This window comes from Oculina patagonica, chromosome 2, assembly GCF_052425735.1.
Source record: "Oculina patagonica isolate OP01 chromosome 2, crgOcupat, whole genome shotgun sequence".
NCBI lineage: Eukaryota > Metazoa > Cnidaria > Anthozoa > Scleractinia > Oculinidae > Oculina > Oculina patagonica.
In genome coordinates this window covers 16,204,650-16,227,973 of record NC_135759.1, presented here as the reverse complement: position 1 = coordinate 16,227,973, position 23,324 = coordinate 16,204,650, and the positions used below count along the sequence as shown (strand labels likewise).

Sequence of the window (23,324 nt, the reverse complement as noted above, 5' to 3'; positions counted from 1 at the left end):
CGGATTCACGAACGACTTGCGTGACAAACGCGACTCGCGCGCGCGCGCGTGGTCAAAAGGTGAACAGTTGTCGACCTTTTCATTTTTCGCGATCTTTCGCGAAAAAAATAAATTTATCCAATCTTCTGAGGCTTGTAATACTATAGTTTGAGATAACGCGCTCACGTTGATGTAAGAAATATCTAAATTGAATAAATAAACAAATCGTACACAACTGAACAAAACATATGAAAGAAGTGGTTGTCGAAGTTTATTTTTTCCCCAGCGCTGAGTAAACAAACTGGAATATACCATTCATGCACTGGAATTCAGTCTTCACATCGAAAAATAGGACTTTTTCCAGGATCTGACAACTAAATTAGATCATGGAATGCAGTAAACGAAATATAGGTCAGAAATAAGATATTGATTGCCATCCGATAAAAAGTGAAGTCGAGAGACACACAAATGGGCGGGACAATAAGATGACAGATCCTTCAACCTTTGATATTTTTGACTGCCGCACAAGTAACTTCCTGGGTACTTTTATTTAAGAATCACTTTATTTACGTGTTAAAAAGGGACAATGCTCGGTTTTAATAGATCAATATCTGCCGAATTAATAAAACCTGAAAATTCGAGATAGAAATTTCTTTTCTCGACTTTTCGTGACTGATAAATGGTTAATAATTTCTTTTTTTCGGAAATGTGAACGTCCGCCTTGGTTTAGAAGACGCACGAAATATAAAACAAGGAGATAAGCCTATTTCTGGCACGAAAAACAATTACCAGTCTCAATTTTGCTGCATAGGTAAAATTCAGAAAGTAATTCTCATGTTTTGACCCTAGCGCACACATCTGGATAAAATCTTGCAATTTGTAGCTCTACTTTCGTTCCAAATTTTTTTCCACGTTTGTAGTATTTGATGACATTAAATTGCTTTGAAGTTTACAAGCTCCTTCGAGTCAGTTTGAAATATATTGAGTACCTGATCGCATTATACCCACAAGCGCATTTTTTTCGGCAAACATCAATTCAAAATATCACAATTTTCGTGCGCGTTTTGAAATTTTCCTTGCGCGCGATCAATGATCATGGCCACGTGACCTTTTTCTAGCCAATGAAAACAAGTTTACTTTCTCCTTTTCGAGCGTAACGCATGAGCAGTGAATATTCCCGACTTTTCTGCGCGTGCTTTGGGCGTTTTACGAAGGTGTGATCGCCATTCAGAAAACGCTTCTTTCTCGGTTTGGCCTGACAACCTAAGCCGAATTTGCCAACATGTCGACAGGGAAGGCTAACAAACCGCTCATCGAGGGCAAAGCGAGAAGATTTAGCGCCCCTACGAGAGGCAGAGCGGTGCGAAGGCCAGAAGATGTTGTTCGCGACGTCCGTGGTCTGAAGCTTCGACAGCGTGTCTCTCTTGTTCTGAATGACAAAGTTCTTCGCGATGAACTGGAAGATCTTGTCCAGAACTACGTTCAGAATGGTCCTAAAACCAGCGGAGAAGGCGTTCGTACGTATCAAGATTTTCTGATTCCCTCCAGTACGTACTATGGAGGTGGTATGTCTGCCGCTGTTTCTCCAATAGCAGACATCAGAGGATCCGATACCTTGAATTATTCCAAGCAAGAGAGGTTATTGCGCTGTAAATTAGCCGCCACATACCGCCTTGTTGATCTCTTTGGATGGAATAGTGGCCTTTACAGTTTCATAACTGTGAGTACTAGTAAGATTTCTCTGTTTCAGTGTAACCGAACTCGAATATTTATTTTGTGTGTTATTTGTCTCGCGCGCGAATGCTCTGTCACAATAGTTTGTTTTCAATGGCTGGAAAAGCGTACGTGACTACCTTGAATAAACCCTTTAATTCCTTATACTTAAAATTTCGGAAGTCTTCCAACGCTGTGGAATATGATGAATTTGTTCTGTTGCTGATACGTACGTAGTAAAGTCATTTTTGCAGTTGTAGATCGAGGTTGTTTTGTCGTGCAGAGCAGTCGCGCTACTACTAAAATTAATTGTAACTGACAATCAATGTCGATTTCATTTTTGCTAGATTCGCCCGTCGACGGACCAAGAAAGCTTCTTGATTCATCCCTTTGGACTGTTGTACAGCGAAGTGACCGCCTCTAGTCTGCTAAAAATTAATCCTGATGGAAGCGTCGTTGATCAAGGCAGTACCAATCTCGGCGTGAACAGAGCTGGTATTCTGCTCCATTCTGCGATCCACGGAGCTAGGAAAGATGCCAGAGCTATTATCCATCTACACCAAGATGAAATAGTGGCTGTAAGTCTTAAACTACACTGTAGAAAACCAGTTTTGCTACCTGCAGCCTTTGTGGCGTTTGCATTGTTTGATGTGCGTTTATATTTTTCGACAAACTAGTCTTGATTTTGATACGTCATGTAGGTATGCGCTGCATATTTTTGCTCTCGACTTTGATGATATCCTCGTGAGTAAAATTAGCGTTGTTCATTTTGTCAGTCGTGTTGAAGTTTCCGTAAAAGACTAAAGCAAAGTTAGCTTTCTATTTCGCGTGACTTTTTGTCATTTCAGCGGCAGGGGTCTACTATTTGTACAGGTTCGAAAATGGCGACGACCGCGTTTTTTATTCGAACGCGCGTCGCAAATTTGCTGGTGTTATATAGTCTAAGTTTATCAGCATTACTGTAATTCCCGTATTCAAGAAAACCTTATGACCGCCCAAATCAAATGGTCTCTCATCGAAAACAATTTACCAGCATATTATGGTTTTCTCAATCGTTTTATATGGACGATGCTGTGTGGCAAAACCCAAAACAGTGATGGTTTGGAAGCTTGGCAAACGGACGCACGAACATAGTACATTTCGTTGTCATCATATTACGGTCGCATTTTGGGTTGGATTTCGTCGGTTCGAAAACAACAAAAAACATACGAAAAATTCTCTGTCGGAACGATATCTCTCGTGTCCGGCAGAACGAAAAGTGAGGAATCAAATGTTGAGTTAGCTTAATAAAAATGAAATTTTAATGATCACAAAGAATGCAGTTGAATCGAGGCCTTGTCGAAGGCATTCTGTGGTTGATTATATTGATAACGAAATGTAACACGAAAACTTGCTCGTTACCGTTCCGAATTCTTTATGTGATATTTCACGGTATGCCCCGTAATGGGTAAAGCACAGTCTATGGATGGTCAAGTTTCGAGTATTCTTTTTAGCTTAATCCCTCTTGTTTACCGTTTAGCACCTGCTCAGACTAGACCTGGGTTTCTCGATTTGAATAAATCTTCTATTCATGAATGGTTTTGGAAAATACTATAAATTAAACATCCACATTGATCGCAGGGTGGGCAAAGCCCGGACATTCAAACACACGCTTGTTTTCTCAATTCTGTGCTTGTAAAAATGTAACATTTAGTTAACTAGAAGCTCTTTTGTTGCTGTTGAAGAAATTTGGCGTTATTTCTAGAGTTTTCTCTCATTTGTAAGGTGGTCAGATGGTTAATATTCTGGAACTTTCCCAAAGTGCTTTTTCATCCTTTAATTTGACACTTGTTTTGGTGTAAATGATTTTAAATTGAAAGTTATTATGCCTGGTTGTTTTAGTTGACAAATTGTCTATGTACAAAGCAGGCCTCATTTTCAGAGGTTTGTTTACTTGCTAAGTCTTCAAACTTCTTGTGTAGGTTGCAAGAAAAGCACACATTTGTTTGATTAAACTAGTAACAGTGTAGTAATTTAACTTGAGTAAGTTAGTTCCAGTGGAAATTACTTCCTGTTTGTTTTTATACTGACAATTGTTTTGTACCATATGCCTGCAAACATGCATGTATATTTATGTTTTAATTATTATTTTTTAGAAGTTTTACTTCTGAAAAAGTAGGTCATGTCAACTGTATACTTTTAGAAATGAGAATCATCTGTTTTTAAAGTAGAGCGTTTTTAAAGTAGAGCGTGAAAACAATTTGATCAGTTTGAATATATTTAGTGTCATAAGTAAATAGTATATACCCTTATTTCTAAATGTAAGACTTGTTGGATCTCGAAGAAATTGTTATGCTCTCTTCCCCTATTAAAATGTCACCGTTCACGTGTTGTATTCCATTCCTTGTCACTGGTCTTGAATTATGCGTTTTGCATAATTTTCTTAATACCCCAGCTGTATTCAATACATGTATTTCTTATAGCCACAATTTCTGAAGGCCAATTTATAAGCTCCAATTTCTGTACAGCCAATTTGTGACAACTGTAACAAAATAAGGCACTCCTTAGCCTAAGGCTAGTGAAAGTGTAAAGTCATTAATAAAATATTTAGGCCATAGTAAGCAAGTCGCTAGGACAACAATTTGAAATTGCATATATCTAACTTGGATCATAATGTGCGGTTCCAGAAAAGAACAGTACCCACCACCACAGAAGGTCATTGGAAATCCCTACAGGGTGGAGTTCTTAAAGCCAAAAATAAATGTTTTAATAAAACTTAACTGAAATTTCCAGAGGGCAGAGGATTTGAATACTTGCTTTCCCAATGCCTATGTGAACCTGTAAAATGAATTGACATGTTTGACATTGTTGCAGAAGTGTTCCAGTAGGTTTTAAATGTTTTGTTCTTTAATGTTGTTTCCAGGTATCAGCAATGAAGTGTGGACTTCTACCAATATCTATTGAAGCACTTGCTGTAAGTCTTTGTTGTGTTTTATTCCACTGACAGTTGTGTGATGATTTAGTTAGCTTAGGTAGCAACTTCCCCTAGATGGAATATACTAAGCGTGCGTTTCTTTGAGATGATCTGATTCAGAATCAGTGATCCAATATCACTCAGATCATGGTGCATTAAGAGTAACCGGCCATTCCGCTTTGGGTAAGGATTCGCCTGTTCCTTTTGTGCATCGTGATCCAAGTGATCTCGGATCACTGATCCTGATCCGGATCGTCTCGAAGGAACAGTACAACACGAACCCTAGACCAGTGCAATTACTTTCACTACTAGGGCACTGAAAATTAATCACATGTTGCCTGTCAGAATTGGAAATTTCAACTCAATTCCAAGTAGTAACATTGTTTTGCTAGAATTTAAATAGTTGTAGTCATTGTCAAATTTGAAGTTGTTGTTGCTTCAGTGTATTTGCTGTTTCATGACCATTGTCTTGTTTATAGTTGGGTGAAATATCCTACCATGATTTTAGAGGCATTTTCACTAATGAAGAAGAAAAAGAGTCAATAGTGAAGGATTTGGGTGAAGAAAGCAAGGTATGCCTGAATAATTGTCGCTTATTAGCTACTGAAAAATTCTTGGGCTTTGTGCTTAACTAAGGTGTTTGCGATTTGGCAGAATAGATTGGTTGATGAGTGGTTTTCCAAAAAACAGCAAATTGACCAAAAGAGATGGTGCTTACCATTTATAAGTTAAATTAGTTTCTGTTTTTTCTTCACCCTTGATGGGAGACTAGAAAATTATCAGAGAAATGAACAAATGGTACATTTTCCAGTGGCTTGTACCAACCATAATGAACGTAAAACGTAATTTCTGAATGGATTTTCAGGAAATTACTGATACATTTACTTTCCAACTGAAATTTCCTGGTTTTATGATTAAATGGTAAACAACCTGGTTTAGGAACACAGCATTTCTGTTTTACAGATTAAGGCACTTCGCACACGTTCAAAAATGTTTACTTGTATGCAATTAAAAGCCATCTTAAATTGTTTTGTTTATATTTCAAACAGGCGCTACAATTTTTCTTTTTAAAAAAACTCTCTTTCTCTTAGGTTATGATCCTGAGGAATCATGGTATTGTCATTTGTGGAGAGACCATAGAAGAAGCATTGGCTTTGGCACACAGTGCTGTAAAGGCTTGTTCATTCCAGGTAAAATATATGTTTCCATTTATAAGTTATTAGCAGGGACCGGGGATACTGGATGAAAGGAAGGAGAGCTTGCACAGATGCTCCCACGCCCCTTCGAGCTGTCTGAGTTGTCAAATTTTGGGCAATCAACACAAACTGTAATGAGTCAGTACATGGCTTGTTAACACTAGGCATGGTTTAGGTGTTGTGTTTGCTAAGAACAGGTCATACAGTGAGTTAATAAATCTCCAACAATCAGCATTTGAGTAAAAAATTTGGATGCAGCATCAAGTGAAGCGTTATAGGCAGGCTCTCCTTCCCTTTTCGGCTTTCCTTCTTTCCTTCCCAGCGGAGAGCCTGCTTGAAGGCTAATAAGTTATTGCAAGAAGGTACTTCTTGTAAATGGTGTTTGCTGATTTGACAGGAGGTGCTATGCTGGGCATTTGCAATCCCCAGTTTGAGGTGGGCTTCCCACAGCAACAGCTATCATGAAATTCTAAAAATAACATTCCACCACAAGTGCGCTGCATCAATTTTCAAAGTTAAGATTAAATTTAGGGCACTTCAGGTCTGTAAATTTCTAAAAGTAATACCCCTATGAAGGAAATACTGTCATTTAACAAAGTTCTACTTCAAATCAACTAAAGACACATACGTGACCTCACACGGGAAAACGTACACTAAGCCTCAAACGTTAAGCGGAACAAACCGTTCGTTCTCTGTTTTTTATCCGTTTAAATGCTTCATGAAAACCGTTTTAAGCGTATGCCAAAGAGTTTAACGGTAAAGTAAGACCGTTCGAGCGGTTAACGAAACCGTTCAGAAAAGTTTTCTATCCGCTAAACGGCAAACTTCAACCGTTCGAAAATTTTAGCATCCGTTCCCTCGGCAAGACCTTTTCGTTAAACGGCAAGTCATTTCCGTTCAAAATTTTTTAGCAACGTTTTTTTAAACCTTAAAACGGCAAGCACTGTCCGTATTTATTAGGCTATAGGCCCAAACGCTAAACTTTTGGCTATCAAACCCTGTAGAGTCTAACGAAAAATACCCTACATACTCGGCTACAAGTACAAGTCGAGACCCAATATTCTGTTCAAACTTTATCCAAGCGCAGCAAATCTTTATTACATCGCATTTCTCTCATTGAAAACAACAACAAATCACAAATAGAATACGAATTTAATGGATCGGCGTTTACATGCTGGAAGCATATTATATTATTGTAGTCAAAACGATACTTACGAATAAATATTTACCTGAGTTCAGAATCCTATCTCAAACAATCACACGTTCTTCCGTAGAATTAAGCGGTAATCGATCATCATCAAAATCTAGTCGTTTTTTCAAACAACTAAAAATCTTCAAGTTCAGAACAACAGAATACGGAATCGGTGAATTCCGGATGAAGCCGCCAGCGAACAAATCAAGCGACCCACTTGAACTGTGGTGAGCTTAAAATGTCATCAAAACGAAAAACGTATCCTGAATCCGATCAAACGCTCCTGTGTGTTTTTTAGAAGACAACTGTATTATAAGTTTTCGGTTTTTGAACTGGTTTTGAACTAAAATTTCACGCAGCCGATTTCTATCAGCAGATCGTGTTGCAATGTTTACTCTGAGTCGTGGGAACAATCGCTTCTGATTGGTCAGTTTCTGACGTCGCCAAAACAAGTGAAACGAAAGTCTAGTCAGCTCACTGAAAGCGTTGATTGAGTCACGAAAGCGTTGATTCTGCAAAAGATTAAGGTGAGGCAGCAGAAATAGTCTTGGGCAGAAATTATGGAAGAGATTGTGAGAAAATCGTTCAAGACAAGCAGGACTTCGAATGTTCTCGACGGTACAAAGGACGACTACCGTAAAGTTCCGTGTATAAGCCGCACCCGTAGATAAGCCGCACCCCCGATTTGGAAGCTCAAATTTCGAGAAAAAAAAATACAGACAAAAAAGTTTGAAGTTCAAGTGAAGTTCTATTGGTAAACAAACAAGGACAAACAAGCACGGTTTCAAAACACTGACACGGCAGTTGTTGCAATGTTCAATATGAATTAAGTCTTATGAAAGCAAAATTTCACTTGTCATACCTTCTTTTTAGTTTGAATTCACAATATCTTAAACTTGAGATGCTCTCTTTATGTCATTTTTTCAAGAAATTCACGTCTAAACACTCGATGAAATCAGCTGTGAAATTCGTACGCGAATGAATGCTTAGTAACCAAGCTTGAAATGTGGAGAGGAGTCTGGGCATCACAAAACAAACATGGCGGCATTTTCCTTTGGTTTGGCCCTCGTAGACTCTCGTATAAAGAAACCACGTTTTCAAGATTCTTGGAGACTGCTACCCGCAACAGTATAAAAACTTCATGCAGAATAGGAGTTTGATAATCGAAAAGATTCAATTGCTGTGAAGGTCAATAAAAAAGCGAAGCAGTCAGGCATTTTTTGCCTCGTGAGTACTTGCGATTATGTTGGTAATTCTCGGACGCGGCGGAAAGGCAAGCGTTGAAGTGACCGGCAGGCGTCACTGCAAACACTTTGCAGAGGAAAGAAAAGGCAGTGAACGACAACAAAGTTTTCAGGTTGTTATATGTTTATTCAGTGGTGTCTTGAAAAATTTTTTATGAATATTAATTAGGCCTTTGGGAACTCCAACCATAGATGTTTCCGTAGATAAGCCGCACCCCCGATTTTTGACTAAGATTTTAAGGAAAAAGGTGCGGCTTATACATGGAACTTTACGGTATATATACGCCGACAAATTCCACGTGACAGTCGTTCGCTCGAGACATGTTTTGTCAGGGAAGCGGCCGTATATTTCTCTCTAACTTCTTTCTTCTACAGTTATAAATCTTCTTTTTAGAAGGATGTTCATGTTTCCTCATTTACATTTAATAATTTGAGAGACGGAAATGTGAATGTAGCTGGATTTGTTCTGGAAAGGATAAAAAAGTTGGAGTTGTTGCCGCTAGAAAACTTTTTTAGACGAAGATGCATGTCTGCATTCAGTTGTTTAGTTTCCCAGACTGAGTCCAGATGAAGCTTACCGTTGGGTAAGTATTTCTTAGTTTAGTTTTACGACAATGAGTGATTTTCGCGAATGCTTGTATTAAAGGGCTCGGAGTTGATAAAACATAAGCTTACCATAAGTTTTATGGCCTATTAAACATCACCATTTAATTTTGAAGTTTGTTGTTGTTGTGGTTCTATTAGCTTCATTGTTTAAGTTTTTCTGTTTATTTAACCGTTTTTGTCTGCCGTTCGCAAATTTTGCTTCATCGTTAAACGCTACGAGCTAATCGTTCGCAAATTTTACTTTATCGTTAAACGCTTCGAGTTAAGCGTTCGCAAGTTTAACCTCATCGTTAAACGCTTTTAGCTTTCCGTTCTTAGCGTTTCGTTTACCGTTTGTAATGCTTCATGTCGCCGTTTAACGCTTTAAAAAAGCGTTTACTGTACGTTTTTTATCCGTCCGTTTTCTGCCGTTTAACGAATAAGCGCTAGTGTACGTTTTCCCGTGTGAGGTCACATACAATATTTACTTGTGTGTTACTAGGGGTGACTATTGGGGTCATTTTGCCTATTGCAATAGTATTACGATAGTCAAATTACTATTGCAATACTATTGTGATAGTAGTGACACTATTGCGATAGTATTTTAATTAGTGACTTTGTAGCATTGTAATCATTTCTTTCTCTAAGAGGGGGGTGGAGTTAATATTCGAACCACCATTTTGAACGCAGATAAGGTCCCAGAGACGAGCGACGTCCATGAAGTTTGCTTTTATGGCTTGTAAAACAGTACGGATTCTGAAACAATGAACAGAAAGCCAAGAAAGGATGGCAGAGAACAAGAGAGGCATTTTTCATTCAAGGAAAAGTACTACAGAACACCATTTGAAAAACTATCGTAACTATCGATAATTAACAAGTCTATCGCGATTGTTATTGATAGTTGAATTTGCGATCAATGCATCGCTATCGGAACACTCCCAATCGCGATGCATCTATAGTTCGATGTATCGTTACACCCCTATGTGTTACATGTGTCACAGTACGCCTATGGCAACTAACACCAGTACTTTCAGACAGAACTGTAAAGACCATGAATTGACCAATCATAACATAAACTGACGCTCAATTGTTTTATAAAAATATAATAAATTGCTGTATCGACAGGTGAAGGCTGTTGGTGCTGGAGTTGACAATCTGATTAAGTGTGAAGATTTTGCAAGAGATCAAGTCAATGAGACAGTTCAAGAAGGTGGTGGCGGGGTGAATTCCGGTGAAATGAAATGGAAGAGAGGGGAGATGGAGTTTGAAGCATGGATGCGTTTACTGGATTCTATGGTAAGTTCAAAGGTCACACGTTTATCTTGTTTTTGTTGTACAGTGAAACCTGTATTGACAGTACAGTACATTATTACATGACTAAGACAGTCACAAGGACAAACCACTAAAATCAACCAATCAGGGCACTTGGGCTGGGTAAAATTTCAACAGCTATTTTTCATGGACTTGCCTGGGACCATACATAAAGAATACAGGCCCTTGGTCTTTTCTGTATGGATCAAGTGCAGTGAGGCTCTTACTGTCAAGACATAGGGTGGCATTATTCTTCCAGCAGGGCCCTCCTATTTGGCTGATAAGATAGACTTGTACACTATATCTTGTGGATTATGTGTGCGCTCTGCTTTCCACAAGGAACCTTTTCATCAGTGACCCAAACATGTTAAGTCTAGTTTACCACATGGCATGCACATTCAAGTAATGGTTTCATAAATAAAGTAAGTGACTGTATGCATTGAACACTTTGTTTTGCCAAAAGCTTGACAAAATATGAGACTGTGACATTCAGTTCATGTACAAGTTAACAGAGGACCAAATTTGCACTACAAGCTTCAGAGTTTCCATCCATGCATATAAACAGTGTCAGGCACTCATGTTGTTGAAAACTTTGAGGTGCGATGAGTGTTTGGGGTAAATTCAAGCGCAGGTGTAGAGAAATGTGACTTAAAGCCAAGGAGAATGTGCATGGATAAGAGTACTAGTGATGCCGTCACTTTAATAATTAAATTGTTGGCTGTTGGTCTGGTTTGTTATTTACAGGGCTACAAGACAGGTTACGTATACAGAAATCCAGAAGTGTTCCATGGTGAAAAGCCTCCCGAGAGGGAAGTCACGACTCCTTCAACAGTGTCATCCACTCGTGCAAAGATGTTCTACACACCAGAGATTGAACGAACACCCGTCAGAAGAGCACATTCCACAGGCCGTGCAAACACATACAGAAACCGTGTGAAATGGCTGAACACCCCAGTCAAGTCAACAGAATACAAGAAGGACAAGGAGAAAGTTGAGTTGGAAAGTGATGAACCTGTTACGATAAAGGATCTTGTACCGGAGAGGGTCGACAAAGACTTGGAACAGGTAAAGACCAAAATGTGGGATAATACATCCTTATTAGACATTTTAGTGTGTAGTATCACTCCAGTCTTCTCCCTAGGATTTTGGGAAGGCCAGGTGGTATTCTGACTGTGATTTTCAAATGTCAAAACCTGATTTGCGGAACTTGTTCCCCCACGTTACTATTACTTTTCTGTCTCTTTTCCAGAGTAAGAAATGAACTTATTTTCTTTCCGTCAGGCTTTGAGAAGCTTTTTGTTTCTGTTCCGAGCAACCCAAGTCAACTGAGTTCACCATTCTTTCCACAAACACGGGAATTTCGTTTAGTTTCCTGGGTATGACACTTTGAAGTTTTGTTGTGTTCCTGTGACAATTTAATAAAGATAGCTGCCATCCAACAAAATGCATCACAGGTTTGAACATATTAATGCGAGGGTGAATCACTTTTATAATCGTATTAATGGCGAGAAAACTCAGTAAAAATAAAAACCATTCAGTTTCATCAACTTCATTAAGCGATCTCTTATTTTCTTAATAGGAATCCTCAGATTCAGATTTCAATTTAAGGTTACGTTGTATTTAATCTTCAATTTTAAGCCAGGCGGCAAAAATTTTCCTGTGAATCAAGCTAGGCGGCCCGCCTGGCCTTAAATACCTTGGGAGAACACTGCACTCAGAGCTGTGCCTTAGTAGAGCCAGGGTGTCACAGGCGACTTACTTTTGTCTTTTTAATCAACTTGTATAACTTTGCTATCATGAAGGCTTTTAAGAGTTGGGCACCCAAGATTCTTTTATGAGTGCCTTCGGGCACCCTCAGGGGTTTCATTAAGTTTTAAAGTAGGAAGGCACCAAAAGGAAAGTAGTTGGGCAAAAAGGAACACGATGCAGCAAATTTCTTTATGTTCCATTTGAAAGTAGCCAAGTACTGACTCTTGTGTATCCTGGTTCTGTGACCCTGGTCCCGTCTTCTAATGAGAACCCTGCACCCTGCAGTCATTCTGAGATTCATAATGTAATTGGATTCTTCTCTTTCATCAGATGCCTGAGAACAAAGAGGTGATCGTCAAGTCATCTAAAGTGGTGATCACTGAAACAGTTCATGTTGAGAAAGGGATCAATGGTGATGAGACAAAAGAGAAGAGAGTTGTGGTCACAACAGAAGTGAATGGTGAGGCAGGCGACGAAAAGAGCACAGAGGATGTTGACGAGGATGGTGCAGATGGGGAGCTGTTGGCTCCCAATGCTGATTCTCCAGAGCCAGAGAGCCCGACAAAGAAGAAGGGTACTAAAGTGAAGAAGAAGAAGAGCTTTAAAGATGCTTTGGTGAAGAAGTTCAGCAAGAAGGGTGAACGACCTACTAAGTACCAGAACGAGGGAGAAAAGGCTAGTGCAGAAAAGGCAGAGTAGTGCCCCTTCTGAGTGATCCAGGCATGGTGAGGGTCAAGTTTTATTTGGCATTGACTTACAGTGCAAATCAACCAGTTGGAATATTACGTAACCCTAACAAACAAATCTGCTTGTTTTGAAATGTATAAAAGTTGAAAATCTTATTAAGGGGTTGTTAACCCCTGACATGGGATGAAAATTAAAAGCCTAGCTTTATGTGTTAGTGATGTGCGCCTAAAAAGAGAGTTAGTAAACAAAAATGTTACATGAAAAGCAGAAAGGAAAGAAAAAGAAACCACGCAAATTTTATTTTCTCTTTAAGAATGCATGGTTTAGATGTAATCATACAGACTGTAGTAGCCAATTAAACTTTATTTGTGTGAACCAAAAACCTTTCTCGATCTAAGTGTCTCGTCAGTTAAAGTGATATTTTGTGTTAATTACAATTGTTTGTCTGTAGGCGTTAAATGTGATTTAGAGTTTTTAACATTATTGAACTTTATTTTAGTGTAAGTTATTTTTGTCTTGAATGATTTTTATCCTTAAAGTTGCATGAGCAAACAAAACGAAAATTCTGAACCCTTAAAATCCCAAATGTGATCCAAAACTATTCTATCCTTACGATACAAATACACTGTCAAAGTGACAAGTGATGAAAACAAAGAAAATTATTATGACAGCAAAGAGATTATTATCTTGATACACCATCTAATTCTCAAAACGTTCACCAAGAGAAATGTGTGGTGATGTGTAAGGAGAATTTGATATTTGAACTTTGGGACTGAAAGGGTTATTGGTATGTAACATGCCTAACATTGAGCTCATTGTTAGTGGGTTTTTAAGTTAATGAGGAAACAGGCTGGTACTGAAATCCAGTTAGTGCTCTAAGCAAGACCTTAACAAGGGTATAATGTATAACTTGTAACGCTATTTGCACCAAAAATTGGGTTAATAAACGTAACATGAAAATTTGCCATTTTCTTGCTTGCTGAAAAGAGCCTTAATCCTCAGGACAAATAATTGGTTGTTACGATAGCTAACTATTCCATTTATTTCATTTGATTATTAAAACTTGGTTAGATCAAGCTTACATTATTTTGACCTTACTGTTTGCAAGTGTGACAATTGTTTGAAATTTCCATTTTGAAAAAAATTAAAAAATCAAACAGCTTGGCATGAAGTGTTAAGTTCTATTTTCAGTTGTCACACTTATAAGTTTTAAGTTTAATTGCCACACTCATTTTGCGCAGGTACTCAAAGGTTAACACCATGATACCAAGAGGGCATTCTACATGTAGTTAATGACTATTTTTTTCTTTACCTGAGTTCAAATAGTGTTTTTTTTTTTCTATATTTTTTTGCATGATCAACAACTACCAGTACAAGAAATGCAATATGTGTATTTCTTTTGAGCAAAGGAAAGTATCTGATTTTTACTGTTAGTATGTACTTGTTTTCACAGTGTGTTGTGTATAAATGCAGAACAGCTTCAGTGCAAGATTAATTGATTTTTTTTTCGTGTTTGTGTTGTCCTTATTGGCAACATTTGCTAAAAAGTCAATATAGCACTACCACCAAATAGCATTGTTATCAGTCGAAAATGTGAATTTTAGTAGCCCCCCTTTAGCAAATTATTAATAGTTATACAAATATTATTTCAATTAATCTTGAAACACCGAAGCAACACCAAGAAGTGTATCTTAGCATGTAGTTAGCTCTATTATTTTACTGATTTGCTCTCGAAAACAAGACTTGTGTATTCAACATCTGTTTGAGAGTAAGTACGACACACTTTTTACTGCAGATTTTAGCCTAGGAATTTTATTTTATGTCGGCGCAGAGACTATGAAAATAAAATTAAATAATGTAATGGTTTTACTCAATGAATAAAAAGAATGTCATAAAAGGTCATTTTTGTTATTATTTTATTGAGTTCATGTTACCATTTTAGCCAAGGCCTTCTAAGGGGTTTTGGCGACAGGCGACATTGCTCCAAAATAGCTAAAAATGGAGCGACAATCTTGTTCCAGAGCACTGACAGCTGATAGAAACTAGCACTGTTGCAACAGCAACAATGTTTCCCTCGCCAAATAGGCAAGAAGTGGGTTGCAAACGAGCAAGAAAGCGACATCAGAAACCCTCTTGGAAGGCCTCATAGCTTCGAGCTGCCTGTTGATTAGCATTCAATTGCTTCTCTTTGCAGAAAATGAACAGGCTGAAAGTCAGAGGGTTTCTGGCTTCTTTGCTGAACGATTTAGGACTAGAGCTTCCAATGCAAGTTACTGTTGATTGCCCAAGAATGATGGCCCTGGCAATATTGCCCTTTTGCCCATTCTGGTTATATAATACTACTGTAGGTGGTGCAAGTGAAATTACTTTGGCAGACTGAACAACCTCTCCTTCCAGTCCAAACATGGCTGATTCTGTACCAAGTAACAAAAAATTTATTACCTACAGAGGGCTGCTACAGGTCATGAAATGGTCAGGAAAAAAATCTTGAAGGTCTGGAAAAAGTCGGGGAATTTATTTTGAGCCAGGGAAAATTGACATTTTGAAGAAAAGTCAGGGAAAATTGTTATAATGCTGCTGATTTAGAACCATTGTAGGCTTGGGTTACTGTGATGTCAGCAATGCTTTTTTTGAAGGGGAGGCATGAGGCCAGTACTATATCTGACTTTTTTATTTGGTCAGGAAAGTTTTATTTTTATTGGGGAAACGTCAGGAAATTTTGAGAACCGATATCTGGCAACCATGCCACAGATGTAAGGGGTATTGGTAATTAATTTTTATTGAGGGTGCTTTATTAGGGGACTTGCACTTTCTCTCTCTCCTTGTGCTTCTGCTGAAATTACATGGCTTCTCCTTCCCATTCTGACTTCCATGCAGGCTAGTGACCCAATAACAAGTGCAACAAGTCTTGTACCAAGCTCAAGACCAGATAACATGTGACAAGCTTCCTAGTGACTGATGAAAGGTTGTGCGCTAAGCTTGTTTCCTGATTTCAAATTGTGACGATGTCAGATCCTACACCAAGCTTGTGACCTGATTATAAGTGAGACAGGTCTTTGTGACCTGATTATAACTGCCCACAAGACAGCTTGCAACTTGCAGTACACAAAATGTACTTGTAATCAGTAACTATTACTCCAGGAAAAAAATTATTGCATCATTATCATTGTCATCATGTGACATCTTTTGCAGGCTCATTCTTATTGTTTTTGAGAATTGGTGCTTCTATATCATTTTCATGTTCTAGATCAGCAGCATATAATTCCAGTAGTTCCCTGCTTTCTTGGGCAGACTGGCAGTTCTGATCTTCTTTATCCTGTTTCCGTTTTTGGTCTCTCAGTTTCCACGCCCACTTCAAGTCTTCAGTCCACATCTGTAGTAAAATTTACAAAAATTAATATTTATTGTAATATAAAGTTTAAAATGGGGTTAAGATTTACCATCAGGCCACCAAAAAGTATCTTTTCTATGTGTAGCTGTTTTTTGAATTTGACAAACAGAAAAGCATTCTGTGACACCCAAACAACACCTGCAGACTCCAGAGTCGTGAGCTCAGTGGCCCACAACAGTCAACCGTTTTTTACTCAAAACAAATCATTTTTACTCAAAACAAATCATTATTTTTATTCAAGCAAAATCATTTTCACTCACGGAGCAAAATCATTTTTGCCAGTGCAACTGCAACATCATTCTAATGGCAAAAATAATTTGCTATTAGCTTTTATTACCTTCCTAAACCAAGTTTATAGTGTTTATTTGGGATACTGGGTTTTTGTGGGTTTCACGTCTCTATCATGCAGAAACAAGCATTCTAAAATTTCACCTCTTTCGCTGCAAAATCGAGCTTTTAAGTTCCTGCTTCAGCTATGCCCAAAGAAGTGCTGAGCGATGTCACTTTGTATCCTTAGACCCAGGGGGGGACTCCCATATGAAAGGAACGGGGATGCTCGTCGTCTCGCTTAGGGTGTAAATTTCGGACTTAGGGTCTCATTTAGGGTGTTTGGGGGAAAATGGCAATATTGTTAGCCTTCAGGGTCTCGTTTAGGGTTACACACGATAAAAAATTACAAACACAAGTTCTTTTTTCAGAATGTTGGTATCTTTTAGGGGTCTAAAATAGCTTGAGACACGCCCAGATTGGTCTCTTTTAGGGGTTCATTTCAAAATTTCCGACGAGCATCCCCGTCCATTTAATATGGGAGTCCCCCCCCCCCCCCGGGCCTTAGACTGGAATAATTTGTCCCTTCAATTCATTATTTGGGAATAAATTAAAGTAGCCTAGCGTAGCCATACCCAGCCCCCCAGGAAAACGTTTTTCCTCTGGAGGGTGGGTACGGCTATGTAGGCTTGGAATAAAGTGGCAATTGGAGACAATAGTGTTTTCTAAGATAGAGTGAGTAACAATACTAAAACTTCAGGTTCTGTTTCTGGATTTACTAGCTTTCCACATGCCTCTCACATCACACCTTGTAAACCAACATCACGAGTACAAAATTATTTCACTGTGTTCACCACAAAAGAGTCGTGTTTCACCATATGACAAACTCCTTTTTCACTCATCGAAATTTTCTTACCTCCAAATCATCAGGTTGTAACAGGACAGCTCTTGAGAAACTTTTCACACCCTAACAAAACAGAAAATGATGAAAGGAGATCAAAATAATAATTTTTGATTGTCCAACTAACTACTCACCAACATAAGAAAAGTAAAATCATGGCTGTACGTAGAATTTTTTGTCTGCGGGGGCAAGTTTTCCTGGCCGAGGCAACTGGGTTTTTTTAGTTTAGTTTTTCTTTTTTTTCTTCAGTTTTCTTAGATTTTTAGTTTTTAGTTTTCCTGGCATGGGCAACTGCCCCCCCCCCCCCCTCGTAAGGTACCGCCCTAAAAATGTGGGCAGGAAGCTAATTTGACCTTTCTTTAGTGATAGTTTGTATGAGTACTTTCCATTTCATTTACAGCTGCATGCATGGACAAATTCACAATTTGCTGTGGCGGTTTATTTACCTCTACTGACTTCCAGTTGACAAACAACTGTTACTGGAAGGTGAATCCCTTGAACCTATCACTATTAATTTTAGCCCATGTACATCCACCCCCTCCTCTCAATGTACACAGGCTAATCACTTTTGTTGTGTAAAAAAAAATGATAAAAACAGTAGATTCACTAGCAACCTTTGTGGCTTTAAAGGTGTTATAGTATGGGATCCACAAATGAATGGGTTCCCAAGCCACCACTGAGATCAGCGGGTACATATAAAGAGGATGGAAAATGTGTGTAGGTATTGGGAAAGGGGTGTGTTGTAAGCATAAGGGACCAATAATAATAATAATAATAATAAGAAGAAGAACTTTATTTAAGTGTCTGGTCTTCTAGCTAGCCTTAAGCTTACTAATCGGGGACACTGTTTAAATTAAAATATAATATTATGTATAAAAAACGATTCTGGTTTATTTACATTAAATTATACTACATTTTCCAACACCTTTTGTATTTACATCTAATTCCTACAATACTACTTTAAAATACCGAATATCGAACCTATAGTTAATACTAATAGGGTGCTTTCGGCTCATTGCTCGTGTGCATGTGTCTCCTCCGACAAGTCCACTGAGGTCCCTTCCCCTGATGTTCGCCTTGAATCGCTGCAAGGACGTTTCGTTTTTGTCCCTATTGTCTAATTTCGACCACATCAATGGCCCAAGGAAACGAAGGGAATGTTTCCTGTACTTGACAGTTCTTACTCTTGGTACGTAAAAGTCTGAGTTCCTTAAGCAATAGCTCGAGGGTGATCTAGGAAAAAGCTCTACTACGTTGCTAGGCAGTAATCTATGTTTCACTTTAAACATGAAAATTGCGATCTCTTGCAATCGTTTGTTATACAAGCTGGTCATCCCCGCGCGTATTAGGAGGTCACTACATTTTTTGTCTGCGGGGGCAAGTTTTCCTGGCCAAGGCAACTGGGTTTTTTTAGTTTAGTTTTTCTTTTTTTTCTTCAGTTTTCTTAGATTTTTAGTTTTTAGTTTTCCCCTCCCCCCCCCCCCTCTCATAAGGTACAGCCCTAAAAATGTGGGCAGGAAGCTAATTTGACCTTTCTTTAGTAATAGTTTGTATGAGTACATTCCATTTCAATTTACAGCTGCATGCATGGACAAATTCACAATTTGCTGTGGTGGATTATTTTTCTCTACTGACTTCCAGTTGACAAACAACCGTTACTGGAAGGTGAATCCCTTGAACCTATCACTATTAGTTTTAGCCCATGTACATCCACCCCTCCCCTCAATGTACACAGGCTAATGATGTAATCACTTTTGCTGTGTAAAAAAAAAATGATAAAAACAGTAGATTCACTAGCAACCTTTGTGGCTTTAAAGGTGTTATAGTATGGGATCCACAAATGAATGGGTTCCCAAGCCACCACTGAGATCAGCGGGTACATATAAAGGGGATGGAAAATGTGTGTAGGTATTGGGAAAGGGGTGTGTTGTAAGCATAAGGGACCAATAGACTGCAAAGCAGTCACGTCCGCCACAAGGCAAAAACAAAAATCAAAATTAAATAACTAAACAAAATAGCAGAAAAATAGGAGAGTAGGATGTATCAGTCGAGACAATTTGAGTTAAAACAGAGGTGCGGGGGGTTAAGGTTGAATTAAAGTTTCCACTCTGTTGGGATGTAAGAGTTGTTAGATCCTGTTCTTTCTAGTAATAATGGATAAGTATGGTTAAATTAAATTTTAATGTAACTTTGATACATTGCATTTTTAAGGACTGTATAGTGTACAGATATATTAAGCATTAACTGTTTATTGATCATTTAAATCTCTTTTGTTTCATGTACATCCACCCCTCCCCTCAATGTACACAGGCTAGGTATTTACTTTTGTGTCAATTCTCTGTTTTTGTGTTTAAAACAAAAACTAAGAAGAAATACTTGCCATTTCAACATCACCATACCCCATCTGTGCACGTCCAAGGGTTTGATGAGCAACATACCAACGGGGATTCAGTGAAACAGCTTGTTCTGCTGCTTGTATAGCAGGAAATAACTCATGTAGCTCCAGTAGTGTCTAGATGATAAAATAATGCAGTTAAAGAAATTATTATAATGGACGATCTGTTGATAACTTGACACCTCAGTCTATACTATGTACCTTTTTTCTTAAGATACTGTAATCCTTAACACCAAGACAACCCAAGGATGTCCTTTTACAGATGTCACATCGACATTATTAATTTTTTAAGAAGAACTATGTTACTCAACGTGCACCTTACAACAGTAAAAATCCCGGTTTTGGCAGAATAAATATAAGGAAATTTTGCCACACTGTTATTGGATGCTACTATTGGAATGACCTTCCTCTATCTATATTTAACATGCCCACTGGAAAACATTTTAAAAAAGCGCTTTACCAGTTTTATTTTGCTCAGTACTAACTAATTCATACTTTTTCCTCTCCTTTGTTAAGTTTACTTTTTTATCCTAAATTATCTAATTTGTAATTAAATCAAGGGCATAAGAAATAGGTCAATCTATTAAACGGTAGGCTACTGCCTACAAAACGGGGTGCAACAGTTTGTTTGTTAACATATTTTGTTAAGCAAACTCTCTATGAATAATAATTATTTCAAATGGCTGCTGAAAATTTGAAACTTTCATGCATTCGAAATATTATACCCTATTTCTAGGAAAAATCCCTAAAATAGATCAGTGCTCGAGACTAACTTTTTTGGATACTAGGCAATTGGCTAGTAGGTACAAATAATCACTAGCCCACAAGGACAAGTCACTAGCCCCACCCCCCCCCCCCTCTAAAAAAAAAAATAAAAACAGCCAACTTTGAATCAGCTAATCTCTTAGCACTATATTTGTTTGAGTCCACACAAGTACATCTTTCCTTCACTGAGACGCAGCAACGATGCTATCATCCAACTCGGTTAAGAATTTCTTGACCGTGGATCACACTTCTTTTTCTCTTCATGCTGTGTGTGGTCCTCTGGTGAACAATGTAAATCTGGCTCACGATTATCGGCCCTTGAAGGCGGTTTTCTTGTAGGTAAAGTGTTACAAAAGCTTGAAATCATGCTCGCGCGGTCGCTCGCGCGAAAACCCCAAGATGGCCGACTTATTATGGCTCTCTCCCAGGTCCCTTTTGGGTGTCATGGAAGCGAGGACAGAGGGTCTTTTCCAAGATGGCGTCAGGTTTGCGAGTTGATCGTACGATATAAATCCGTATGCGATGTGGGTCGCAAGCGCTCTGGTTTAAATTACTCAAGCTATGGAAACTAGATCCTGATGAAGGTTTCTGGGAGAAAAACTTCCCAAGTTATAGAGTTGTAGTTGATTTATTTTTCCACGAATTTACTAGTCTATGGGCTAGTAGGAAAGTACTTTTACTAGCCAAGCATGAAATTTTACTTGTCCTGGGCTAGTGTACTAGCGTTAGTGTCGAGCACTGTAGATACCGTAAAATTCCGGTTATAAGCCCCCCCCCCCCCCCGGTTATAGGCCCATCTATCTCGAAACAAAAAAATACATCTGATTATAAGCCCCCCCGGATATAAGCCCCCCTCTACCGGATGACAGCACTGAACAGGGCTAAATGTTGCTTTATTATGCATTTTTAACTTAAAAAAGGTATTTCGATCAACACTCCCGTGGCTCTTTTCGAAACGATTTTTTCATTCCACTTATAAGCCCTCCCGAATATAAGCCCCTCCACTTATAAGCCCACCCAAAACCTCTTACGAAGTTGTATAAGCCCAGGGCTTATAACCGGAATTCTACGGTACTTTGTTCTAGACCAAGAGTCCCAAAATCACAACCCCATCGAGTGGCACAAAATGACATATAGGGATTTTGGGGGAGTGTCCCCCCACCCCAGGGGGGAACAAGGGACCAAAATATGTGACCTGAGGTGCAGGTATTATTAATTTTTTTGTATACCTGTGATTTCATTTCATAAAGCTTCTCATTATTTGGTGTCAAAGATATTGCCTCATTCCACCTTGTGATTGCCTCCCAGTACCTGTAGGCATTACAAAGAGATTTAAATTCTTTAGTTGTACAGGCAGATGGGAAATACAGAGAATACAATAAAAGCCCTATTAAGTACCCCCCCCCCTTCCCTCCGCCCCAAAAAATATTCTTTGTGGCCTTTTGAAGGGGGTAGTTTTAAGGGGGCTTTATATATTATATTTAATGTCAGTCAGGCTGCACTTTAAAGAAATAAATCAGACTTTTTCATGTTTTATTGCTGTTTGATAACACATTTTCAAAAAATAGCAACAATGACAAGTAAATGCAGTCGATAAATAAAGTAAATTTGCCTTGTTTCCTTGCTATAAATTGCCATGATTTACCATCTAGGGAAGGGTGGAGGGGCTTAATAAATTAGCCGGGGGGTATTAAACTTTCTGACCAGGGGTACCTGGTAGAGAGGGGGGCTTAAAAGAGAAGGGGACTTAATAGAGAACTTTTACTGTTCAACTAACAAAAGATTTCAAAGGAATTCTACCTTTGTTGTTCAGCGAGAGAAACTCCTTCGTCCTCAAGTCTCTTGCTTTTAACAACCTTGTCTTCGATGCTCAGGGCTCCTCTTTTAACTAAAAGAACTCGCCAGTCCAATTCAAACGGTTCATCTTCACTTTCATCGGGTTTCTGATTGCTTTCATCAAATACAGCAGCCCTTTTGCGAGCTACATTTTGAGGTAATTTTCTCTTCCAGCCAAAACTGGTCGCCATCTTTATTTATGAGAAAGCAGTATCAGCTGGCCAGCGTATCCAAACGCAACCGGATTTATACGTCATGTTGTCCATCGCAAAAATTTGCCGCCGTTCTCCTAACGAAAACAGTTTCGAGGTTTCATTTTTTCCGGATTTACTCAAGTTATTACCATCAAATTCTCCCAAACTTTCTCGAGTGTTTGCAGCAAGCTTTTTAAAACAGGTGCGCCATTTTCTTTTTCTTTTCTAAAACTCAATAAAGACAACAAGTGCAAAATAAAAGGTACGCCCGGCCCAGCCGTATTTATATAGCCTATCCTCACGCGAACCGACTACAAGGCCAATCGGAACGCTCGTTATATGAACAAAAAATTTATAAAGGCGACGTCATTTCACAAATTGGCCGTTTTTATACTAAAGACGTGTTACCCGTCTGGACGAGCTTCGCAAAAAAAATCGTTGTTCGTCTGGTTACGCGTCTCTAGTATAAAGACGCCGGGGCACAAGACGCGTTACGCGTCTAGACGAGCTTCCTTTCGTTATCTGTCTTTCAAGACGAAAAGAAGCTCGTCTAGACGGGTAACACGTCTATAGTATAAAAACGGACATTGTTTATCCCTCTTTTCATTAGCAGGCCGCGGTACTTCATAAGATGCGGTTCCGCTGTACTGGGCGTGGCTGAAGCGGCCGCTGAACATAAGCTCCCCAAACAATGAACCATTCCTCCGCATTTCCTTTTGCCTGTTGCGATTACTGGATTATAAGTTAAATAGTAAACATTTTGTTTTAAAAGAAGATCAAGAATGAAAATTTTAATTTTGAAGCCATACAGAAATGGCAAATATATGGTTCGAAGGTAGGAACCTATAATCTTTTTTTATTATACTTTGACTAGGAGTGAATGGGCACCTGACTTTACTTTAATAGTATAGTTTTCAGCAGTACGCTCCACATCGCTTCTCTCTCTCTCCTTCCTTAATATGCTTA

General features: G+C 38.7%; 2 protein-coding genes across 2 annotated transcripts; one reads left to right on the top strand and one right to left on the bottom strand.

Moving 5' to 3' along the window:
• The first annotated feature begins 1,147 nt into the window (after positions 1 to 1,147).
• LOC144643197 (alpha-adducin-like) lies at positions 1,148 to 14,511 on the top strand. Its single transcript, XM_078502380.1, has 8 exons — positions 1,148 to 1,699; positions 2,040 to 2,270; positions 4,595 to 4,645; positions 5,125 to 5,217; positions 5,737 to 5,835; positions 9,988 to 10,158; positions 10,918 to 11,238; positions 12,253 to 14,511. Exons 1-8 carry the CDS (start codon positions 1,262 to 1,264, stop codon positions 12,619 to 12,621), a joined length of 1,773 nt encoding a protein of 590 aa, XP_078358506.1. The 5' UTR covers positions 1,148 to 1,261; the 3' UTR covers positions 12,622 to 14,511.
• LOC144643230 (tetratricopeptide repeat protein 33-like) lies at positions 14,390 to 22,355 on the bottom strand. Its single transcript, XM_078502428.1, has 5 exons — positions 22,129 to 22,355; positions 21,558 to 21,639; positions 19,549 to 19,680; positions 17,184 to 17,234; positions 14,390 to 15,982 (listed from the first exon to the last, which is right to left on the bottom strand). Exons 1-5 carry the CDS (start codon positions 22,353 to 22,355, stop codon positions 15,782 to 15,784), a joined length of 693 nt encoding a protein of 230 aa, XP_078358554.1. The 3' UTR covers positions 14,390 to 15,781.
• Between the last annotated feature and the right edge of the window lie 969 nt (positions 22,356 to 23,324).

Bases quoted from the DNA above. Each gene is read 5' to 3' on its own strand.
- LOC144643197 (XM_078502380.1), top strand. From the start codon at position 1,262: ATGTCGACAGGGAAGGCTAACAAACCGCTCATCGAGGGCAAAGCGAGA. The intron at 10,159-10,917 runs GTAAGTTCAAAG...TGTTATTTACAG, and splicing joins TGCGTTTACTGGATTCTATG to GGCTACAAGACAGGTTACGT. The intron at 11,239-12,252 runs GTAAAGACCAAA...CTCTTTCATCAG, and splicing joins TCGACAAAGACTTGGAACAG to ATGCCTGAGAACAAAGAGGT.
- LOC144643230 (XM_078502428.1), bottom strand. From the start codon at position 22,355: ATGGCGACCAGTTTTGGCTGGAAGAGAAAATTACCTCAAAATGTAGCT. The intron at 21,640-22,128 runs GTAGAATTCCTT...TAATGCCTACAG, and splicing joins TCTCTCGCTGAACAACAAAG to GTACTGGGAGGCAATCACAA. The intron at 19,681-21,557 runs GTATACAAAAAA...TTTATCATCTAG, and splicing joins TTTATGAAATGAAATCACAG to ACACTACTGGAGCTACATGA.